General features: G+C 41.6%; 1 protein-coding gene across 3 annotated transcripts in view; it reads left to right on the top strand.

Annotated features, from left to right (window-relative positions):
• The first annotated feature begins 362 nt into the window (after positions 1 to 362).
• hhip (hedgehog interacting protein) overlaps positions 363 to 19,273 on the top strand; it is a 32,848-nt gene continuing 13,937 nt past the window's right edge. The window contains exons 1-6 of one of the 3 annotated variants that reach the window (XM_032538611.1): positions 363 to 1,162; positions 4,984 to 5,206; positions 9,419 to 9,563; positions 11,032 to 11,233; positions 17,514 to 17,665; positions 19,017 to 19,190. In XM_032538611.1, the coding sequence (XP_032394502.1) occupies positions 896 to 1,162; positions 4,984 to 5,206; positions 9,419 to 9,563; positions 11,032 to 11,233; positions 17,514 to 17,665; positions 19,017 to 19,190 (1,163 nt within the window). In that variant the 5' untranslated portion in view covers positions 363 to 895. Of the gene's footprint in view, positions 1,163 to 1,607; positions 1,837 to 4,983; positions 5,207 to 9,418; positions 9,564 to 11,031; positions 11,234 to 17,513; positions 17,666 to 19,016; positions 19,191 to 19,273 lie in introns of those variants that run through there. The other 2 variants (XM_032538619.1, XM_032538623.1) reach the window with 2 other exon arrangements.

The raw sequence follows: 19,273 nt of genomic DNA, 5'->3' as shown, positions 1-19,273 counted from the left end.
CTATCTATTGATTGGACAGAGAAATCTGGAGGTTAGTAGACTTCTGTCAATAGTTATTTTTCCTTGAATATTACCTGTTATCAATTAAAAAAAGTGGTTAGATTGTTGTATATTATATTTTACATAATATATTTAATGCTGAGTTAGACCTCAGTAATAATTGTTTCTACTTTTTCGTTCGATGGAGCCCAACAGTGCGCTTACCACTGCCTCTATACCACTGCCTCTCCTCTCCGTCCTCCGCTCTACCAGGTAACTGTTTACCTCGACGTGGACGCGACTGTGGCCACATGCGCGCACCCGCGAAGTCGTACGTCACCGCGCTCGCTCCTCTTCTCGCGCGCTGGTTAAAAAGAAGGAGGAAAGAGCACGGGAAAACATGTGAGTGGTCTGAGGACTTTAGTAAGAGACAACTTGTATGTCTTCTATGTTTTTTTTGACCCCGTGCATGCACAAACCGCCGTGCTGTGCTTAAAAGGAATTACATCTAAAGGAACATCACGGCTCTTTTGCAGTTCACGGTGTTCTTTGGGTTTTGACTTTTTGTGTTCATCAGGATAAATTGTGTTATTGTTTTGCTTATATTTAATTTTTTTTTTTTTTTTTTTTAATTTCTGAGTTGTTCTATATAAGCAGAAGCAGCAATAATGTATTTTTAAACACCTTTCGTCATAGCAGTTGGTCAAATTCAGGACACCTGCCCTGACAAACAGAATATTTGAAATTTTCTTATAGTGGCCAAATTGGCTTTTGCCTCTTGGAGAAATTAGCCCAAAATAATATAAACAAATATATATTCTACACTGCAGGTTAAACCCACTATTTTTTCAAAAAGAAGGGACAGATCTTGGGAGTTTTTTGAATATTCATATTTTTTGTTAATTTTTGTTAAACTATGAAGCATTTGCAATTTGTGCTCGTCCTGGCCATCGCGGTCAGCGTGTGGGAATGTGGAGACGCTAAATTCGGCGAGAGGGGAGAAATTAGCCCCAGGAGAAGAAGATGTTACGACGGAAGCCTGCCCAAGCGGCTGAAGAAACGGGAACGAAAAGTGTTGCTTGACGGCAGCAGCGGAGAAGTTTGCCACAGGTTGTATCCCCGTGTGTCCTGCTGTCCCACCAGGAGAGCCGCCTATCAGATCCTGCACCGCAGGGATGCTAGGGTAGGTTAATGGCCATCCACCACGTTGCATTTTCTTCAAATTAAAAGGGCTGGGGTGTTACTGCTAAAAACCCATCAGGAGATGCATTTACAGCCCTCGTGTATTGTCGTTCTTCCTCTTGTTGCCAAAAGCTGAATGTGGGGATGGTCAGGGGAAATTGCCCTGTCTCGATGAAAAAGTCTTATTTTAACATTCCTACATGGACAAATACACCAAATTGTGTGTGTGTGTGTGTGTGTGTGTGTGCGCGCGCGCGCGTGCGCGTTTGTGTGGTACACAGTGGTAGGTGAAATTACCATACCTTTTGTTTTTTAAATTGTAGCCTACCTAAAGCTCCGTCTTGTAAAATCCCCATTAGTGCCTGTAACGTAAACTTTGTTTCTTTTTTGTATCGTTTTAATCTCATAGCAACTTATTTTTCTAGTGCCCAAGTATCTTTTCTGTAAGTGTTTACCTGTCTTTTTTTACTTAGCCTACCTGGTCTGAAATTGAATGAATGTCCAGGTTTCGCGGATACATTTTTAATTTTGTATACGGTGTCTTGCTAGACACAATCTGATGCGTTTCCATGGTAATCACTCGTCGATTTACGTTACTTCTCGCTACAGTCAGCTACAAACAACTGTCAGGAGAAAGGCGTTTTAGCTAAGCTGTTGAACCGTTAACCAGAACAGGTAAGAGTCCGGTTGTACTTTTTTTTTTAATCAACCGTTGACGTTTATGCCCCCCACAGCAACTGGGAACTGATAGCGAACTGTTTTTATTTTCGTCTGTTTGAAAGAGTCATCAGGTTGTGTTTCGGCGTTACGTACAGAAACGTTTGTCTAACGTAACGTTAGTGGCTTTAAAGGAAAAGTTTCATAAGAAATACCGGGTTCGCGCATTTATGTAAAACTCTTGACCGTTACATCGACCAACGTGATAAGAAAAAGTTTTAAAATGTCATAAGTAAAGCTTTTAAAAGCTCAGTTTCTGTGGGTAGTAAGTCACAAAAAGCGACTGTATGCGCCAAACTTGTAGAAGATTCCGTTGGATCTCCACCGGGCCATTCTCATGTAAACCACTCCTCGAATCATTCAGTGGCTGGGTGGTATCTAACTTTGTGTTGCGACAAAAAGCCATATGATTCATTTAATTTGCTCAAGTCATGCAAATAAGAAGGGGGGAAACTGAATAGGACAAACTCGACTTCTCCTCCTCCCCACTACACTGCCCACACACGGAGCCCTTTCTGATTATGGCAAAAGAATAACAACAACACCATTGTGTTTGTTGGTTTCACTAATGGGAGAAGCTGGAGATCATCACTCTCCCCCAGTCATCAGCCCTGTCCAAGTGTTAATGCCTTTGAGTGTGTGTGTGTGTGTGTGTGTGTGTGTGTGTGTGTGTGTGTGTGTGTGTGTGTGTCCTTCACCATATTCCCCTGCCAACCAACTTACACCTATTCCCCAAGGACAAGTGTTTTGGTAAAGCTTAGCATTGCCTTCCTCAGTACTTTTCCCCCCACTTTCTTGGCCTCTCTGACCATTTGAGGTTTGATGAGGTTTGCACAGTGTTACTGATTTATTGCATTTGAAAGACAAGTGATTCTTTTCCAAGTGTGGCATTGCACATTGATATGTTTGTTCAGGCAATTTCATTTGCAAAAACCATTATGCAGAGGCTATCCTAGAAAGAAGTAATCTTAAGCTGTTCTCCAACATGAAGCAACGCATAGCAGCTTGGTGTAATACCAACTTTAGATAATGTAATGTAAACATCTGAAATAGCCTCGGAATACATTAATGCCAATACTATTTTCTTATTTTTGCTCCGTGTTTGTTTGATTATGGCTCTTTTCTTGACCTGCTTTAGCATGTCCTTAGCAAAAGTGCAACAGCGAAGCCTTGTCATTTTCCTCCCTGCTTTTGACGAACACACTCAGTGATATTCAGCAAAAGACAACAAACAAAGGCCCACTTGTTATGGTTTGGATGATGGCAACATTGGAGCCTATCCCAGCAACATATGGTCACAGAGCACACAAATGCTTCTCTCCATGGACCTTGTGCCAGCCCATGGCACACAGAATCAATGGGCAATTTAGAGCAGGAGGGCAGGCATGCCCACAACACTACATGGCATGAGTTTTGAGGGCACAGAGACAGAGGAACTCACCACACACACACACACACACAGTGTCATAGCCAGCCCGGAGCTCCCTTTTTGAGAAAAAAGTCAACAATTAGATACAATATAAAACAAAAGTGGGATTCAGATCTGAGTTCAACTATGGAACCTCAGATAAGATAGAATTTCTTTTCACTCTTCAATTCGTCCATTATACTGCCTTTTGTGGTGACAGATTCTTTTGTATACAATATGTTAGTATATTTTTCAGGTAAACTCTCGACGTTTTGCCAGATGTTTTGCCACCTGTTGGGTAAACACGGCTCTGAATAACTGCTGAACAGAAAACCTTTTCCCCAGTTGCAGTTTGTTGCAGTCAGAGCACAGTGTAAGGCGTCCATATGTTGGCCTTGGGTCCGCTGGTCTAATTGACTTCGACAGACTGCTAATTTGTTGATACCAGAGTGGGAATGATGTGCCTGTCTATCTCTAAATTGGTGTTTACACATGGACCTCACACAGAGCAAAGCACTACCAGCCTGCCTGGCTGGCCAAGCAGCGCTGCGCTTGACCTAAAACAGATTACATTGTGTTTTATTACAGCTAATTTGTTATGTAAATAAGCCTGCTAATTTCTTTTGGATTAACTCTTTGTGTACTTTTGCACAATGACCCCAAGTCAGGCTTTGAGGCTCTTATTTGGCTTTATTCATTTTATGCCCCAGGATCTGTCAGACATGGGAATTGTAATTTGACTTTAACTGTTTATGAACTTGGGTAAGTAGGCAGTGAATGAGATGATTTCTTTGTTTATTTCTCCAAACAGACAGGGTGTTCCAACCAAAATGTTTAACAAATTGGTATCAAAGGATATAGAATTGGTGTACCACTATGCTGGGCTTTGCTATAATTTAGCTTGTATACATGAAATTGTAAAAAACTCTGTCAACAAAGAAAGAGGCTATCAGCACTACCAGTGAAAATGTAGTGTCTTTGCAGTGTGAATGGTGTGAACGTTCATGCAGATCGTGCCAGAGATGCTGCAGACTTTCACACTATGCAAGTGACTGTCTTTCTCCCTCCTCATTCTTCATTCTACAGATGATGCGAGGAAAAAAGGAAAGTTGCTATGCAAACAAATTGTTCAGCACAATAGCAACCATAACAATAAGGAACCACCTGTCAAATCTGCAGATTTTGTGGAATATAAACAGACATTACAATGATGGTATTGGTGTTTAACATGTGATGTGGCATACAAATGTATGAGTTTATTACATCTAGTGGTGCTTTCGACCCTGTTTCCAACAGACTATCTCACTCTGCATGTGTCATCTGGGTGGGAAGCCTGTAAACATACAGTTACCTGAATGTGTGGGTGTAATTTTTAAGTAGAGATCATTCACTTTCTGTGTGGTTACAGAGTAGAGATTGGCCAATTTAGTTAAATGGTGAGGGCTGGGAAGTGCTTAGGCATCACTGTGTTGTATTGTTGTATTGACACATTGAAAAAGTTAGGTGAAATCTTAGGGCTAATATTTGCCTTTTATAATGTAATTTGGACTCACTGTAATCATTTAAAAACATCTCATTTTGTATAGTTATTAAATCTCAAACAGTGTCTTAAATTGTCAGAAATTTATGACAACACAGATGTAAAAATGCAATCTAAACTAAAGAAGTGAAAGTTAACAGTCCTCTGTTTTAATCAGGCATTGGTCCCTGTTGCGTGTGGTCTCCAGATTTTCTCCACCAACAACACCGAATGTGGACGTCTCCTGGAGGAGATCAAGTGTGCTCGCTGTTCCCCCAATGCCCAGGTGTTGTTCCACTCCTTGGACATGGATAAGATGCCACACAGGGAGCCAGACCTGCCGCGGCTGTGCCAGGATTTCTGCCGCGAGTTCTACTACACCTGCAGGGGGCACATACCAGGTAATTATACAGATACTAATGACAGTGAATTGGATTGTAGCCCCTGGTTACCTGGTGATACCTAAGCACATACATGGATAGAGTAACTGAAAGTAGGCATACGTTATACTTGCTCATTTCAGTCTCATTTGAAGTGGAACTGACACCTTATTGTGATGAATTAAAATTCACAGCAGGCCTCATTCCATATTGAGACTCAGCCTGCACATGTAGAACTGGCAGATTTTTGGACTTATCCAAAAAGTGGTGCGTCAGTAGTCTGGTCTGTGAATATTTATTTATCCAGCTCTTACCTCATTTGACCTCACCTCCATTTGTTGCTGAGCTTGTTTCACCCATTTGCTTGCCTGCTGCCTGGCACTTGCTTTACTGTTGCACTTTAGTGCATCAGTGAAATTACTCGCCACACACTGCCTATAGACACAACACCAGTTTGCTGATTAGTCTGCAGTCTGATGTAGCACATTTGGTCTAGCAAATAACAGAGCAATATTTGAGCTTTTCTATGACTTCAGTCCAGCTATACAGTATTTATGGCACTAGGTGCAGAAGGTTTTGTTCTCTTGTCTCTGTTAGGTTTGCTTGGATCATGCAAGTTTAGTTTAATCACCATGAATTTGCAAATATTTGACTGTTTTTGATCACCTTAAGTGCAGTAACAATATAGAAATTTGAGGCATTTCCTGCCCTGTGAATGGAACATATTAGATTTGCTTTTGGGTGTGAAAACATGCACTAACAATAGCTGGCCCCGCCTGATCAGTGTACTAGAAAACCGGACTGGGTAAAAATGAACTATTTTATGAACTGTTCCTGGATACTGCTCACGGGATGCTTAAGCACCCTAGCTGTGGTCTAGACATGACTGCCTGGCCCCTTGCCTTCCTCAAACATAAGCTGTCACTTAAAAACCTGTGGCTCATGTTCTGCCACCAGTATGTTTTTGTTTGAGTAGTAAGTTCACATGAATCTAAACATAGTTGAAGTGTTGCTTAACTGGCCCCTGTCATCTTTAACTATGAGCTCCACTATGAGATGGCAGAATCCACAGAACAGGGAAAAAAACTCATTTATGCAACAGTTTCCTTGTGGATATGGCACTGCTAAATGATGGAACCCCTCTGTCCTTTGAAAGTATTTGGTCTTCAGAATTTCTTTTTGAAGGGATGCAAGATCACAGGTACCTGTGCATACCAAACATGATCAAACACTTTCTGACTGTCTTTTCTGCTCCAGCCAAGTCTTCTTCCAATCTCTGTCGCCACAGACTGATTAGATCTGCTGAGATTTGCAAACAGAGAACAGTTTCAAACACACTTGTCTGCAACCCACCCACATGGTAGGCAGCAGCTCAAGTCAAATATCAAACGCATACCTTCCATCCTCGTCTGCATCTAGTGGCCTGCTTGCATATTTTGTACAGCACTTGAAATTTGGCGAGTGGTGTCACTCCCCGATGTAAGTCAAGTGCAGATGTGAGTTGTGCATGCGTCACTTTGTGACAAGTAGTCTACAAGATGCTATTGAGAGATTTCTGTAATGTCAGTGCAGTAAAAATGGACCTACTTAAGGAAGTATGTTCATCGCTGGCTACAAGCTAGCAATCAAACATAACAAAGGTTGTCAGTTGAATGGCGTTTTGATCTAACGTTAGCAATCAAACAATCATAGATAGCTTAAACGTTTTCCCATCTTATGTTTATTGTTTGTAATGAGAAAAGTTTATTATGTCATGGATTTCACAAATTTCAGTCTGACATCTAATGCTGTAAACCATTTAAATCTGAGCATGCGCAACTCACATCTGCACTCGACCAGAGCCGTTCTGACTCGACTCTCATTGGGTATGACATGTTATGCCGTAAACCGTTTACATCTGAGCATGCGCAACTCAAATCTGCACTCGACTTACATTGGGGAGTGACAAGTGGGACTCCATAGAGCATAGAAAAAGGGAAGAAGAAGAAGGCATGTCTGGAGTAACGTTACTCATGAGCTGAGAGACATATGGGTCCACAGAGTCCAACCAAAAAAGCTTAACAGAGGAATCCAGAGAAGAATCCCCCCTCTCTGTGTTCACCGTCATGCTCCTCCCCATTTACCCCCCCTCAGCCCTCTACAGATCAGCATATGTGGTGACGGATGACACATTTATTTTTCTACAAAGGTTGTGTGTATGTAAAACTGCTGAAGTGCATCAAGATGTCAAGTACTTTGGGTGGGCCACCCAGGTTGCCTTGGAAGATAACCAGATGGAAGTATAACTTTAGCGCTGGGGAGCCTGGAATATTGACAGAGTTCTCTCTCTCTCTCTCTCTCTCTCTCCTATCTTTTCTTTTGCTTGGTTCATACTCTTTTCTGCACACAGTACAAATAAGGTTGAACATACATACAGTATCTCGAAGAAAGTGAGTACATCCCTCACATGTAAATACAACAAACTTTAAAAAGCACCCCCTACTAAACACAAATCAAATAATTAGATTGAATCCTATTGCAGAGAGGCCATAAAGTTGTACGCTTTGTTTTCATGAATGGTAACAATTGTGTTGGCATTCTTTAAATCCCTAGCCAAAGGTATTAAAATGAAACAGTAGCCTTTACTGCATCCATAACTGTCATCCTGCTCCCATGAAACTTCCTACCAGCCCTTGATTAGGCCATGTACTTAGCCCCCATTTCTCCATAAAGACATTTACTGCCTTGACTCTCACTTCTGCCTGGAGGCCTCCCATCTTCCCCGTACTCCTCTTTTCTCATATCTTCTTCCCCTGTTCACTAAACCCCCCACCCCGCAACCGAAGTCCCAACCAGCATGGTTAAGATAACTGCAGACACAAGTGAGTGGGTGGTATAGCCAGAGCTCTGTGTCTGTGTGTTTCTGTGTTTGATCTTCATGTTGTGTTTAGATGTTTGAGGGGATATCCTATCACCTCCAGTATTTGGTGTGGTCAGCGCTTGCGGTCAGTGTGTGGCAGGAGAGGGAGATGAAAGAAGGGACGGGGAGAGTCCTGTTTGTGTTTTTATCACTGGTGTATTTGCTCTCCTGTGTCCTCTGAGGGATTGACTAAAGGAAACTATTGGCAAGATTGTTTTTAGGTCGCAAAGGAGCTTGTGAGACCCACTGCACAGGACACTTTTCTGGGAATAGTGTTGTGACAGGCTGGAGGTGGAGCTGCGTATGCTGCTTTACGCAGATCAGTTTTCCTCTGGCCCCGAAACATGTTAGGTAAACCAGCAGGCCATAAGGAATGATGTGATGGCAGTTTTACCTTGAATTTACATGCTAATTGAGTAGAATACAATCAGTAAGTCAAGTACATTTTATTTGAATAGCCCGATATCCAAAATTCCAAATTTGCCTCAAGGGGCTTCACAATCTGTACAGCATATGACACCCTCGATTCAGATAAGGAAATACTCTCTTTGCACAGCAATAGTAAGAGCTGTGACACAGTATGTCCTACATGAAGTGAACTCTTATGACATAATATGGAGACAAATTTTTCTACCATCATTTCACATTCTGTAATCTCGTCAAGTAAAAACTGAGTTTCTCAGTCTTTCTTTGTCATTATTTCAATTTGATTCTGGTTTTCTGTGCTTTTAAATGTGCCTTAGGTTTGTGTAATAAAAGTAAAATAAGCAAGTAAGGAATCACTATGTTGCTGGGTAGACTGAAGAAAGTCAGTCTCAGAGTTTTCTTATAGGACTCCATTAGTACTTGTGCAAAGGCATAATTTCATAAATCAAAATAATGAGTAAACTTGAAATTGAGAATGCAGTCTTTTTGCTCTCGGGAGAGGCATAGTTTGCAGCAGAACCCTGTCTAATTTGTGATCCATTTGGTTTGGCCCAGTTTCTCTTCACTTGTTCATTTACGCCCAGTCTAGCCAGGATTTGGTTTGGCTCATCAAGCATAACTTCAACCCTCCCCAACACACAAGCACATCACATCCTTTCTCTTTTCCTCAGTATCTCTCTTACTCAGTTGTCCTCTTTTGCACATATTCATGCATGCACACATTTATACAGCCACATACATTACAGTGTACACTCAGAGCTAAAGTACCATTTAAAACAATGTTAGAAGAATATTCATTGGACTTTCCTGGTTTCGTTGTCTACACAAGCTCAGTGTATGAAGTAATTTAACCCTGTAACATCTACAGTAAGTGTATAAAATATGTCTGTATCTGTTGTGTTTGCTAGAACTGTTCCAGGCCGATGTGGATGAGTTCTGCCAATACTATGGGAGAAGAGATGCCAGTCTGTGCTTTCCAGATTTTCAACGAAAGCGACCACAAGGGCAAGATTCCAACTACTTGGGAGATGAGAAAATAGAAGATATCAGCAGGTTTGTAGTCTGACTTTTGCCATGTTTTATTCTATTTCACGATTGAGTTACACTATGGAAGATGTACATATTATTATTTTCAATGAACTTTGGCTAGCTCTTAAATGTGTTTTAGCCAAGTGAAATTTTCAGGCTTCCCTATTAGTACTTAAGAGTTCAGATTAATGACATTCAGCCGTGATTTTTATGTTTTTATAGAAACAGGGGTAGCCTCGGCCACATGTTCTGGATTCACTGGTCCATTTGACATGGTCCATCCTCTCAGACAGAAATGCTATGCCATCTCCTCTCTAATCCTAAAGTTTGTCCAGACTGCATTTGCTCAGCTTTGCTCACATAATAAAAATGCTTATCCTGCGTCATTCTGGTTGCCTCCCTCGCTGCAAAGGTCTGTACATCACAGAGGGCTTTGCCCTTTTGTCCATGGGGGGATGCCTTTCATCTCTGTTTTCCCTGAGGCAAGAAGGCCAAGCAGCATGTGCACCTGAATAGCAGCAAACAACATTCAGTCAAATAACTTCCAAAAGTTAGACAGTCTGGGGCTTATTTGTTGCTTCTGAACCCTATCCTCTGAGAGGTCTACTCTCTTACGTTAGAGGCTGGGGGAAAGTGCCAAAATTAAGTTATCACTGTCACAGTTACAGGGAGTGGTAGTGCACTTATTGTTATTTATGGCTGGTGGTATTTAGCTCAGGATAGGACAAGAAAGAATCCAACATTAGACATAAACAGCGGATGAGTTAGTTGGTTATGGGCTTGTATCATTTCAGCTTCTCTTATCCCCCTTAAAATCTGTGCTCTCTGCCAAAGTGGCCGTGTTCACACGTGGGAAACAACCATGAGTGTTCTTGCCCCTGCCTCTACAGTTGGGTCATTTACCTGCACAGTTGAGGGTGGACATCGGAGGGTTAGTTTCATCCTCCTGTGCTACTTTTGCTCGCCATTTAAAAGACAGAGATGACATACAGCTGATGGTTTTGGAATTAAAATGGAAAGATGGAGGGAGGGGATTGATGGAAACAGGTGGTTGTGAGGGAGTTCATTGACGTAGAAAGGAGGACTAAGTTTTAGTTGTTGTACAGTATTATAGACACAATGATAAACTGGATTTGTGTTTGTGCATTTAAATGTGTCTACTGTTTAGAAATGTTCGCACCTTGGCAAACGGAAAGTCACCAAATTAGAAAACCAGCAAAAGACCTGATAAAGAGCACATCTGCTAGTTTTGTCAGTTGAGAGAAATCTCAAGTACTTGCAGTTTGATACAGCAACGTTTAATCCAGAAAATCATCATCATCATGTCATGAGAAAAAATATTTTAGGTCAAACTGTTTTAAGGTCTTACTGCTGGTTGTCTCACGGTTCCTTCTAAATACTATTTAAAATTGTGTCATGTCACTTCTACCTTATAAATGGATTATTCACCGCCACCATCGGTCTCTGACCTTTTGTCTCCCTTGTTACCCAGGAAACACAAACACAACTGCTACTGTGCCCAGGAGGTGTTGAGTGGTCTGAGGCAGCCGGTGGCCGTGGTGCATTGTGGGGATGGATCCCAGCGGCTATTTGTCCTGGAGAGAGAGGGAATTGTCAGGATACTCAATCATGACCTCAAGCCTATCAAGGAGCCCTTCCTGGACATCCACAAGCTGGTGCAGAACGGTCTGAAGGTAGGAATGATCCTGCTTTACTAGTGTTAACTGTGTTGGAGGAATTCCGAAGGTAATAAGATAATATGGATGTAATCTGAGAACAGATGCAAACAGGAAAGAGGAAAGGAACTTGGGTGATGGTGTATGAAATCTTGTTTGCTACATAGCTAGAGTAAAGATGCAATGTGCTAGAGCCTTACAACAATGCTTTACAACACAACTGTTTGCACCTATGTAAACCTGTGAGGAACATCCCCAGCCAAGACAAATCCCTGAAAAGTGGCTGCTTACTATTAGTATTCAATTATATAATTACACCAAACAAGCAGTCATTCATCAAATGTGATTGTGGTTAATCATTACGCTATTATCTGCTAATTAACTGTACAGACAGCACACATTGTGCTCACTCCTAATTTTCTGCTAATTCTCACAAGATGGGTTAATGACTTTCTTAATCTCTCCCATATTGTTCCTTTAAGGGTTCTAATATCCCACATGGTTACCCAATACTTTACATAGTGACTTACTCAATACCCCACATAATGCATGGTTTCTAAATGTAACCTTGTCTACACTCTTTATCCACTTCAAAAAAAGATAGTTTATCGAATGTCTTTGATATCCTTTTGCCTTCTCCTGCTTTCTTAGTTATAATAATAATAATAATAAGGGGTTAGTGGTAAACTGTATTTAGAATGAGGAGCTGAAAAAAGCCCCCTCACTGTCTGTATTTCTGACAGGACATGGCACCTTTGTAGCATTTACATTTTCCTGCCAGAATAAGGTTCATGATAAGGGTGTCAAGGGGCAAGTAAACATTTCTACAGTTCTGCTTCTGTTTGGCTTTGTGTTCTCCTTAAAGGAAAATAAACATGAGCAAGGGTGTAAAAAAGTACAGGTGCACATGAAGTATATTTTTCTCATTTATATCTTGTGAGCCTGCTGCAGATTTTTGGAAATTGTTACGTCTGCTGTCTCAGTAGTGTTATAGAGTAAATGTATTTTTAACCAACTCTGTATTGTGGTGTGGTTCTAGTTCTTGAAATATCTTGCAAGGCATAGACATACATTAAATTGTTTGTAATATGACATATATTGTAGCTTTAAGAATTCTCTATTGGTCTAAGCAAACACATTGCAGTCTTGATGGCACTGTCCTGATATTAAATATTTAGTCATAATCCTTACTGCATCTCAGATTTTGTATTTGAGAATTTTTGGGGAATTTCTGAGATTGCACGAGATGGGTTAACTGGGATTTTTGTGGGGCACACTCCTAGACAGGAAGTTTATCTATCACGCATGCCTCCTGCCCCTCCACTGACAAGACCCTTTGCTTACAAGGAGTCAAACAGAGCACAGCAATTGATTATGCAACTGCCCCCTGCGGGATGCTCTCACTGCTCTCTTATCATCATTCAATCCAAACTGGTTGTGGATAAAGTGATCATTATGACAATTAGATGTGGCTCGATCCCCCGCAGGCCCCAAGAGTCCTATTCTGTGATGTTGGCTGCTGAAACGGGCTCCCACACGGGGTGAACAGAACCAGGGGAGGGCTAAGGTGTTTACTGGCAGCATCAACAGGATGGAGCTGCCTTTATACCGAAAGAGGAACCCAGGCCCCCAGGAGACCGGGCAGATAACGGGTTTTATCATCAGCTCCATGCACATGCTTTGATTGTAATGTTCTGGGTTTCCTTCTGCTCCTCTATCCCCCTCCTTCCACGGATCCCCCCGGTGCCAATTAAGCTGAACTGCACAGACACAATGCTGTGCTGTGGTGGTGTGGGCTCGTAGCTGCGCTGTGGGTGTTCTTCTCCTGAAAGTCAATCTCTATACTCAAGCCCCCCACCCCCTTCCACTCACCCACCCACCACACATACACACACATTCACACAAACACTACCCGTGTTATCATCATAGTGGTCTCTCCACAACTAGCTCACATTCTCACAATTCTAACATGATGGTGAATTGTGGACAAACCTGATTGCAGGATGTGGTCCAGAGATGGTGCATGTACTAAAGGGTGACCATTCTTACTAAAGTCTACCAATACAGATACTTGCAATGAAAATGCAATTACAATCAAGCTGCCATATTTTTAGATTTGTATTTTTTATGAAAATATACTTTTGACTTAGTTCTATAGTATAATGTTCTGAACACTCCTGTTTTTTTGTTACTTTTCTAGTATGCCAAACACAAATACCAATTTGCATTACAGGCTGCAACTGTCTGCTTTATACACACCAAATAAATAAAAACAGAAGAGTTTTGTTGCTTCAGCTTGGAGGCACTCCAATTAGTGTTTGTGTGCGTGTGTAGATACAAAATAAAAAATTTAATATAAATGGAGATTTATAGAAACTAACTTTAAGTGATCAAATGAAACATTAGGTCTAAACAAAATGTTATATACAGTACAATGCTTTATCAAATAAAGTTATTTAAAACAATCTTCAGGAAAGTTTTCAACAAAATTAGACTTTCATGTCTGTCAATTAAGGTAATTGGAGTTACTGAAATAATTCACTGTTACGGGTGGCGAAGGGGCCTGCAATAAAATATTTCACTGTTAAAACAAATAAGTCACAACATGTTGTTCTTTCTGTCCCTGCTCCGATGACAGCTGCTTTGCATTCTGAGCGGCTATTGGAGCCTCAGGGCTGCTTTCATATGGACAGAAGTGGCCTCATCTTCACTATAGCTCATACTGATCTCACAATTATCCTCAAACAGTGGGCTGCCGGCTATTGAAAAATAAAATGTGAACAAATGGAGCAGTTAGGCACAAAAACAAAAGAATATCCTATGAACTTTATGGTCCAGATGATGGATTATATTTTATTATTGGTTGGTGGGAGGATTAATGTGTCATGAGATTGCTGTAAACTATTATAAGTCATAGGATTTATGAATGAACAGGTGGAGGAGCTGCAGTGGAGATTTGATTCTCATTGTATGGCTAAGGGGAAAGTAGAGAATACTACACAGGAGTTGTTTATTGTCTGTGTGTGTGAGGGAGGTATGAACGTAGATGCTTCAGGTAGTCTTTGAGTGAAGGGCGTAGACATTGTTTTGCTCCAATCAACTAATGTGGAATGTCTTTCAGTGAAGAAATGCCCACAAGCCACTGAGAAAAGATCAATAGGTTCAGGGTAACAATGCATGAGCCAACTTGTGCGTCACTTGGACTCAAAGACAGCTGCCCCTGCAGAATTGGAAATGGTGGCGTTGTGTCTGTCGCTGACTCCGCCACTCAGACAGGACCAGCATTCCATGTAATGCACCGTGAGATAACAACCGCTCCTCATCCCTGCACCTCACTTTCCCAGCTTTCTGTGGAGTGACGCCAACACTTTGACGGTGAGCCAAAACCAGAGAGCCCCAGAGAACAAAATTGGAGGGAAAAGAGGAATGCAGAGGCAGGTGTTTGTGAAAAACAAAGAGATAATACCTCATGAGAGCTTCAATCAGAACCCCCTGCCTGGCTGTGGACGAATGATGGCTGTCATAAAAAAACACAACAATGTTTAAGGGGATAATGGAGGGAATGTTTTAAGTTGATCCAGCAGTCAACTTAAAGGTCCCATGGCATGACAATTTCAATTTACGAGTTTTTTTAACATTACTATTTAGAGTTCCCCCAGCCTGCCTATTGTCCCCCAGTGGCCAGAAATGGCGATAGGTGTAAACTGATCCCTGGGTATCCTGCTCTGCCTTTGAGAAAAGGAAAGCTCAGATGGGCCAATCTGGAATATTGCCCCTTATGAGGTCATAGGGTTACCTCCCCTTTCTCTGCTTTGCCTGCCCAGAGAATTTGGCCCACCCATGAGAGAGAGACATCATGGCTTTCAAATGAGCAAAGTGGCAGTTGGTCAAGGCCACACCCCCCCCAAAAAAAGCTACAAACCCAGAAATAGCACATACTAAGGTAAACTCATTTTTATGAAGGTAAGTTATTATTAGTATGAAGGTTAACTGCTTGCATTAAAACAGAGAATCTTGCAGCTTACCCCTAAATTGCCGTCATCTTCGTCCATATGTACTGTAGGTGAAAAGTACAGCATAGTATAAAAGTGCACACACAGTACTATGACACAAGGCAGAGCAAAACTCCTAAATCTAATTACAGCTTTTAAACCCACAATGTAGAAGCAGAAACCCTAGGAAATTCACGTTGCAGCAGACAATATGTGAAACCTGCAGTTTCTCTAAATTAGCTTGTTTGTACAGTACATTGGGTTTTGAGCCGTGCCAAGAATATCTCACCTCCTGCCGCTCTGGCAGCAGTTTAAGCATGATCAATGCTCAGGAGCCACAGGTTGGCACTTTTAATCAAGGTATCTCCTTTGATTTTCTCTGCAGTGAACAGCTAATGCAGTGTTTGTTTCTTATTGCTCTGGTGCCAGCTCCGCTTATTGCCTGCTGCTAGAGGAGCAAGTCATTAGCAAGGGAGCTAATATTTCAGTCCATTTAACCACTGTGTATCTTGGTGGTCCCCTTTGGCTCCGGATCAAGGCCCGTTTTGCATTGTGGTCGTCGACCCACTCCCTATAGTGCGTTTATTTTGGGGATGTGGGTCACTGCATCCTTAAATCCAACATATGGATCCCGCATTTCAAGATGAGGTTAAGAATTTCTTTTCCTCAGATGAAGCCTTTTGACATTCTTTGGCAAAATGCAGTCACCTCTGCTCCGACTAACATCCAGCTGTTGTGTGCTGCATCCACTCCCACATAAATCCTTTTTTATTCGACTTCAATGATCTGACATTTAGTAGTACTCATAAATTTGCTATGGAGGAACTCTGCCTTTTGGGGTGGCGATTTATTTGTCAACTTTCACAACATTTCACTTTATATTCAGATTGATAGAACCCCTGTGGCTTATAATGTGGGTCTCTGTTGTTGCTCATTGATACTTCAAGTACATTCCTTTGCAAAGAGTCATCTCTTTTGCATTTGCAAGTGGCCTGTGTCACTGCTGTGTTTGACTGGGCCGGGTCTAACCCAGTCCAAACAGAACTACGGGATTCAGTTCACCAATTTATGATGTGTGTTCTTTGGCTTGTGACACAAGACTACACCTATGCAGAGCCTGTCACTTCTTTTCAAACCAGGACATATATTTTCTGAATTCCTTTTTTTTTTTTTTTTTTTTTTACCATTTTCAGAGTGGTTGTTTAAGGATAAGACGGCTGTGGTTATTGTAGACATGATACTTGAATGAGTCAGTGAGATAACTTCTTTGCATGATGCTCACTTTCACTTTTGTAGAAATTTTCTCAGTGAAAGAAAAGAAAAATCTAGCTGTTTTGTAGGGATGCAATCACATAGGGATCATTTATAAACAGTCTTGAACCTAAGCCTAGCGTTCGGTCCTTTCTTTTGTCAAGAAGAAATAGTAAGGGAGAGTACAACATTAAAAAAGGGCCAACCTGGCTTGTCTTGCCTAGGGAATGAAATGCTGTAGCTGATTATTACAACTAACTATGATGGGAGGACCACCAGAGTAGTGACAACTGATGTAGCTGCCTCCGGGGTGAGACAAAGGTTTACATATTACACAAGCAATTTAGATGTTTTCTAAACATGTTGCCAAGACAGTGGGAGTTGGCAGCTCTCTGACCCCCCCCCCCCAAGCCTTGAATTTTGCATGGATTTTGTGTTAACCAGGAAAGAGCGAGGGGATGGGGAGCAAAAAGCATGGGCTGAAGCACTCTGCACTTTTGTGCTCTCTATGAACTGTGAGTGAGCTAATAAATTCTTTCAGCCACTCAGCGTAGCATTCACGGATATCCCCCCAAAGATTACACACAAATCACTGCACAATGGAGGCCACCGGGAGGGCCTGGGCGTCACAGGGGCCCCCCGACCCTGTGGACATGCGCACATAACCAGGCTGCAGAGAGGACTGGGCTAAGGCGGGGGTTGTAGAAGAGGTTGTGCTGCTCTACCCAAAGTCAAATGCTTCATAATGGTTGGTAATGGTATATTCAAGGAAGTTGGTGAAGGTGTGAAGTGAAACAGGCAAGGGTAGAAAAAGAGAGAATGGGAGAATAGCAGGGGTGTGAAAGGGAATGTGATGGATAAATAAAAAGGGGGATTAGAGAGGTTGAAGAATTAAAGGAGGTGGGGGAGATGGGTGTGCAGGGGTTTGCATGTAGGGGTCTTGGTGATGATGAAGATGACCGAGGGGGGTGATTCCAACCCCACACAGCCTGAGCAGAAGCCAAGGAGGGACATAATTAACTCCTGGATCTTTTGTGTTTCTCATCTGACTGCAGGGTGGAGATGAAAGGGGCCTGCTAAGCCTGGCATTCCACCCCAATTACAAGAAGAATGGCAAGCTCTACGTCTCCTACACCACCAACCAAGAGCGCTGGGCTATTGGACCACACGACCATATTCTCCGTGTGGTTGAATACACCGTTTCCAGGTAATGGGAGGAGTGTGTGCCAAATCTACCTTAAATATGGGTTGGTCACTGCTTGGAAGGAAACCAAAACCTCAGCTGCCTTACAGTCTACACAACGTTAAATTGACCTATTAACTATTGAGGATTAATATAGCCTGTCCATTCACTTCTTCATGCAGGGCAGTTTACAATGTGGTCAGTCGTAATTTGTAGCAATGCATGACGATTGGTGAAAATTCCCACAATCTGCTTCTCAGTACATGCTTTTATTTTACTGTTGATTGCTTAAAAATTCTAATGCAATTATAAGCTTTCAGATGCATTAGGAGAAATAAGAATAGGATGAAATTTAAACTTATAAGATGTTGTGAAAAAGTTGTGATCACAAAACCCTGAGGGAATTGATCATAATATGTGCCATTCCCCTCTAACAACACTGATTTGACAGAGACCATGGTAACCATAGTAAATACGAAAGCTATAAGAGCAGACTGCGTAATATGGGTGTTCATTTGCAACACTTTTGATGATAGCAATGGTGTTTTTTTCCACACTCCCTTCACAATGACCTGTAATTAAGAAAACGATCTTTTCTCACGAAGGTGTTTAAGTGTTACATTTTAATTTGCATAATCACAGTTGTATGTTTGACTTAATGATCTAATCTTAATTATAGTCTTGGCATGCAGTCGTGGTGACTGCAGCGTATAGTCCCTAATTTGAGGGTCCAATAGGGAAATGACTTAAATGAGTTAAAGTATTTGATGGTAGTTTAAGAGAGTAATTTATTTTTTCTTTGGCAAGCAGCTTTTTAAAAATTGCAGGACTGCCCAAAACTACCCATGAAATATTTGTTGCTGATATTGTGAAGCCAAATCCTCACTTTGCACTAGAACTTGTGCAACATTTTTAAGCCTGTGTTACATCTCCACCCACAGTCTTTGCCTTACCGAGACAATGCATTAGACTAAGTGTCTCCAGACACAAACTATTTAATGTCATTTCATGTTGGATTTTGTGTGGTATGTCATGTCAGCGTTTCTTATCCATGTTGTATCCTTCTACCCACCAGCACAATTAATCTTTAAAGTAATTAGAGACAATCAAAGTGTGTACTTGTCTTATGCAGTATATTTCAAAACATTACATTGCATTTCTTAAGTGACTTTTACCCCAATCCTGAACCATCTACGTCCAAAAGCCACTTTACCAACACCCTAATACAGTGTATAGTTTTGAGTCTAATGTGAGACTGTATGGAAGTCATATAGGTATAGAAATGTTGTACTGACATATATTAGTTAATTTGCACGGTAAGATTTGCACCCATTGACAGAACCCAGTGACAATGATGTGTTGTGTTTTTCCTAAGGAAAAACCATAACCAGGTGGACACCCGGACAGTCCGGGTGCTGATGGAAGTGGCAGAGCTGCACAGGAAGCACCTAGGTGGTCAACTTCTGTTCAGCCCTGATGGTCTGTTGCACATCGTCCTGGGAGATGGCATGATCACCCTGGATGATATGGAGGAGATGGATGGATTGAGGTGAGATCAGAAGTCTAAAAATTGTAGTAAAAATGATCTTATACTGGTGTGTGTGCCCCAAGATTGAATCCTTTCCTAGTTCC

The sequence above is a fragment of the Etheostoma spectabile genome, chromosome 2, assembly GCF_008692095.1.
Source record: "Etheostoma spectabile isolate EspeVRDwgs_2016 chromosome 2, UIUC_Espe_1.0, whole genome shotgun sequence".
Classification (NCBI taxonomy): Eukaryota; Metazoa; Chordata; class Actinopteri; order Perciformes; family Percidae; genus Etheostoma; species Etheostoma spectabile.
The sequence above is the reverse complement of the archived record's forward strand: the minus strand, read 5'-3'. Positions and strand labels throughout refer to the sequence as shown.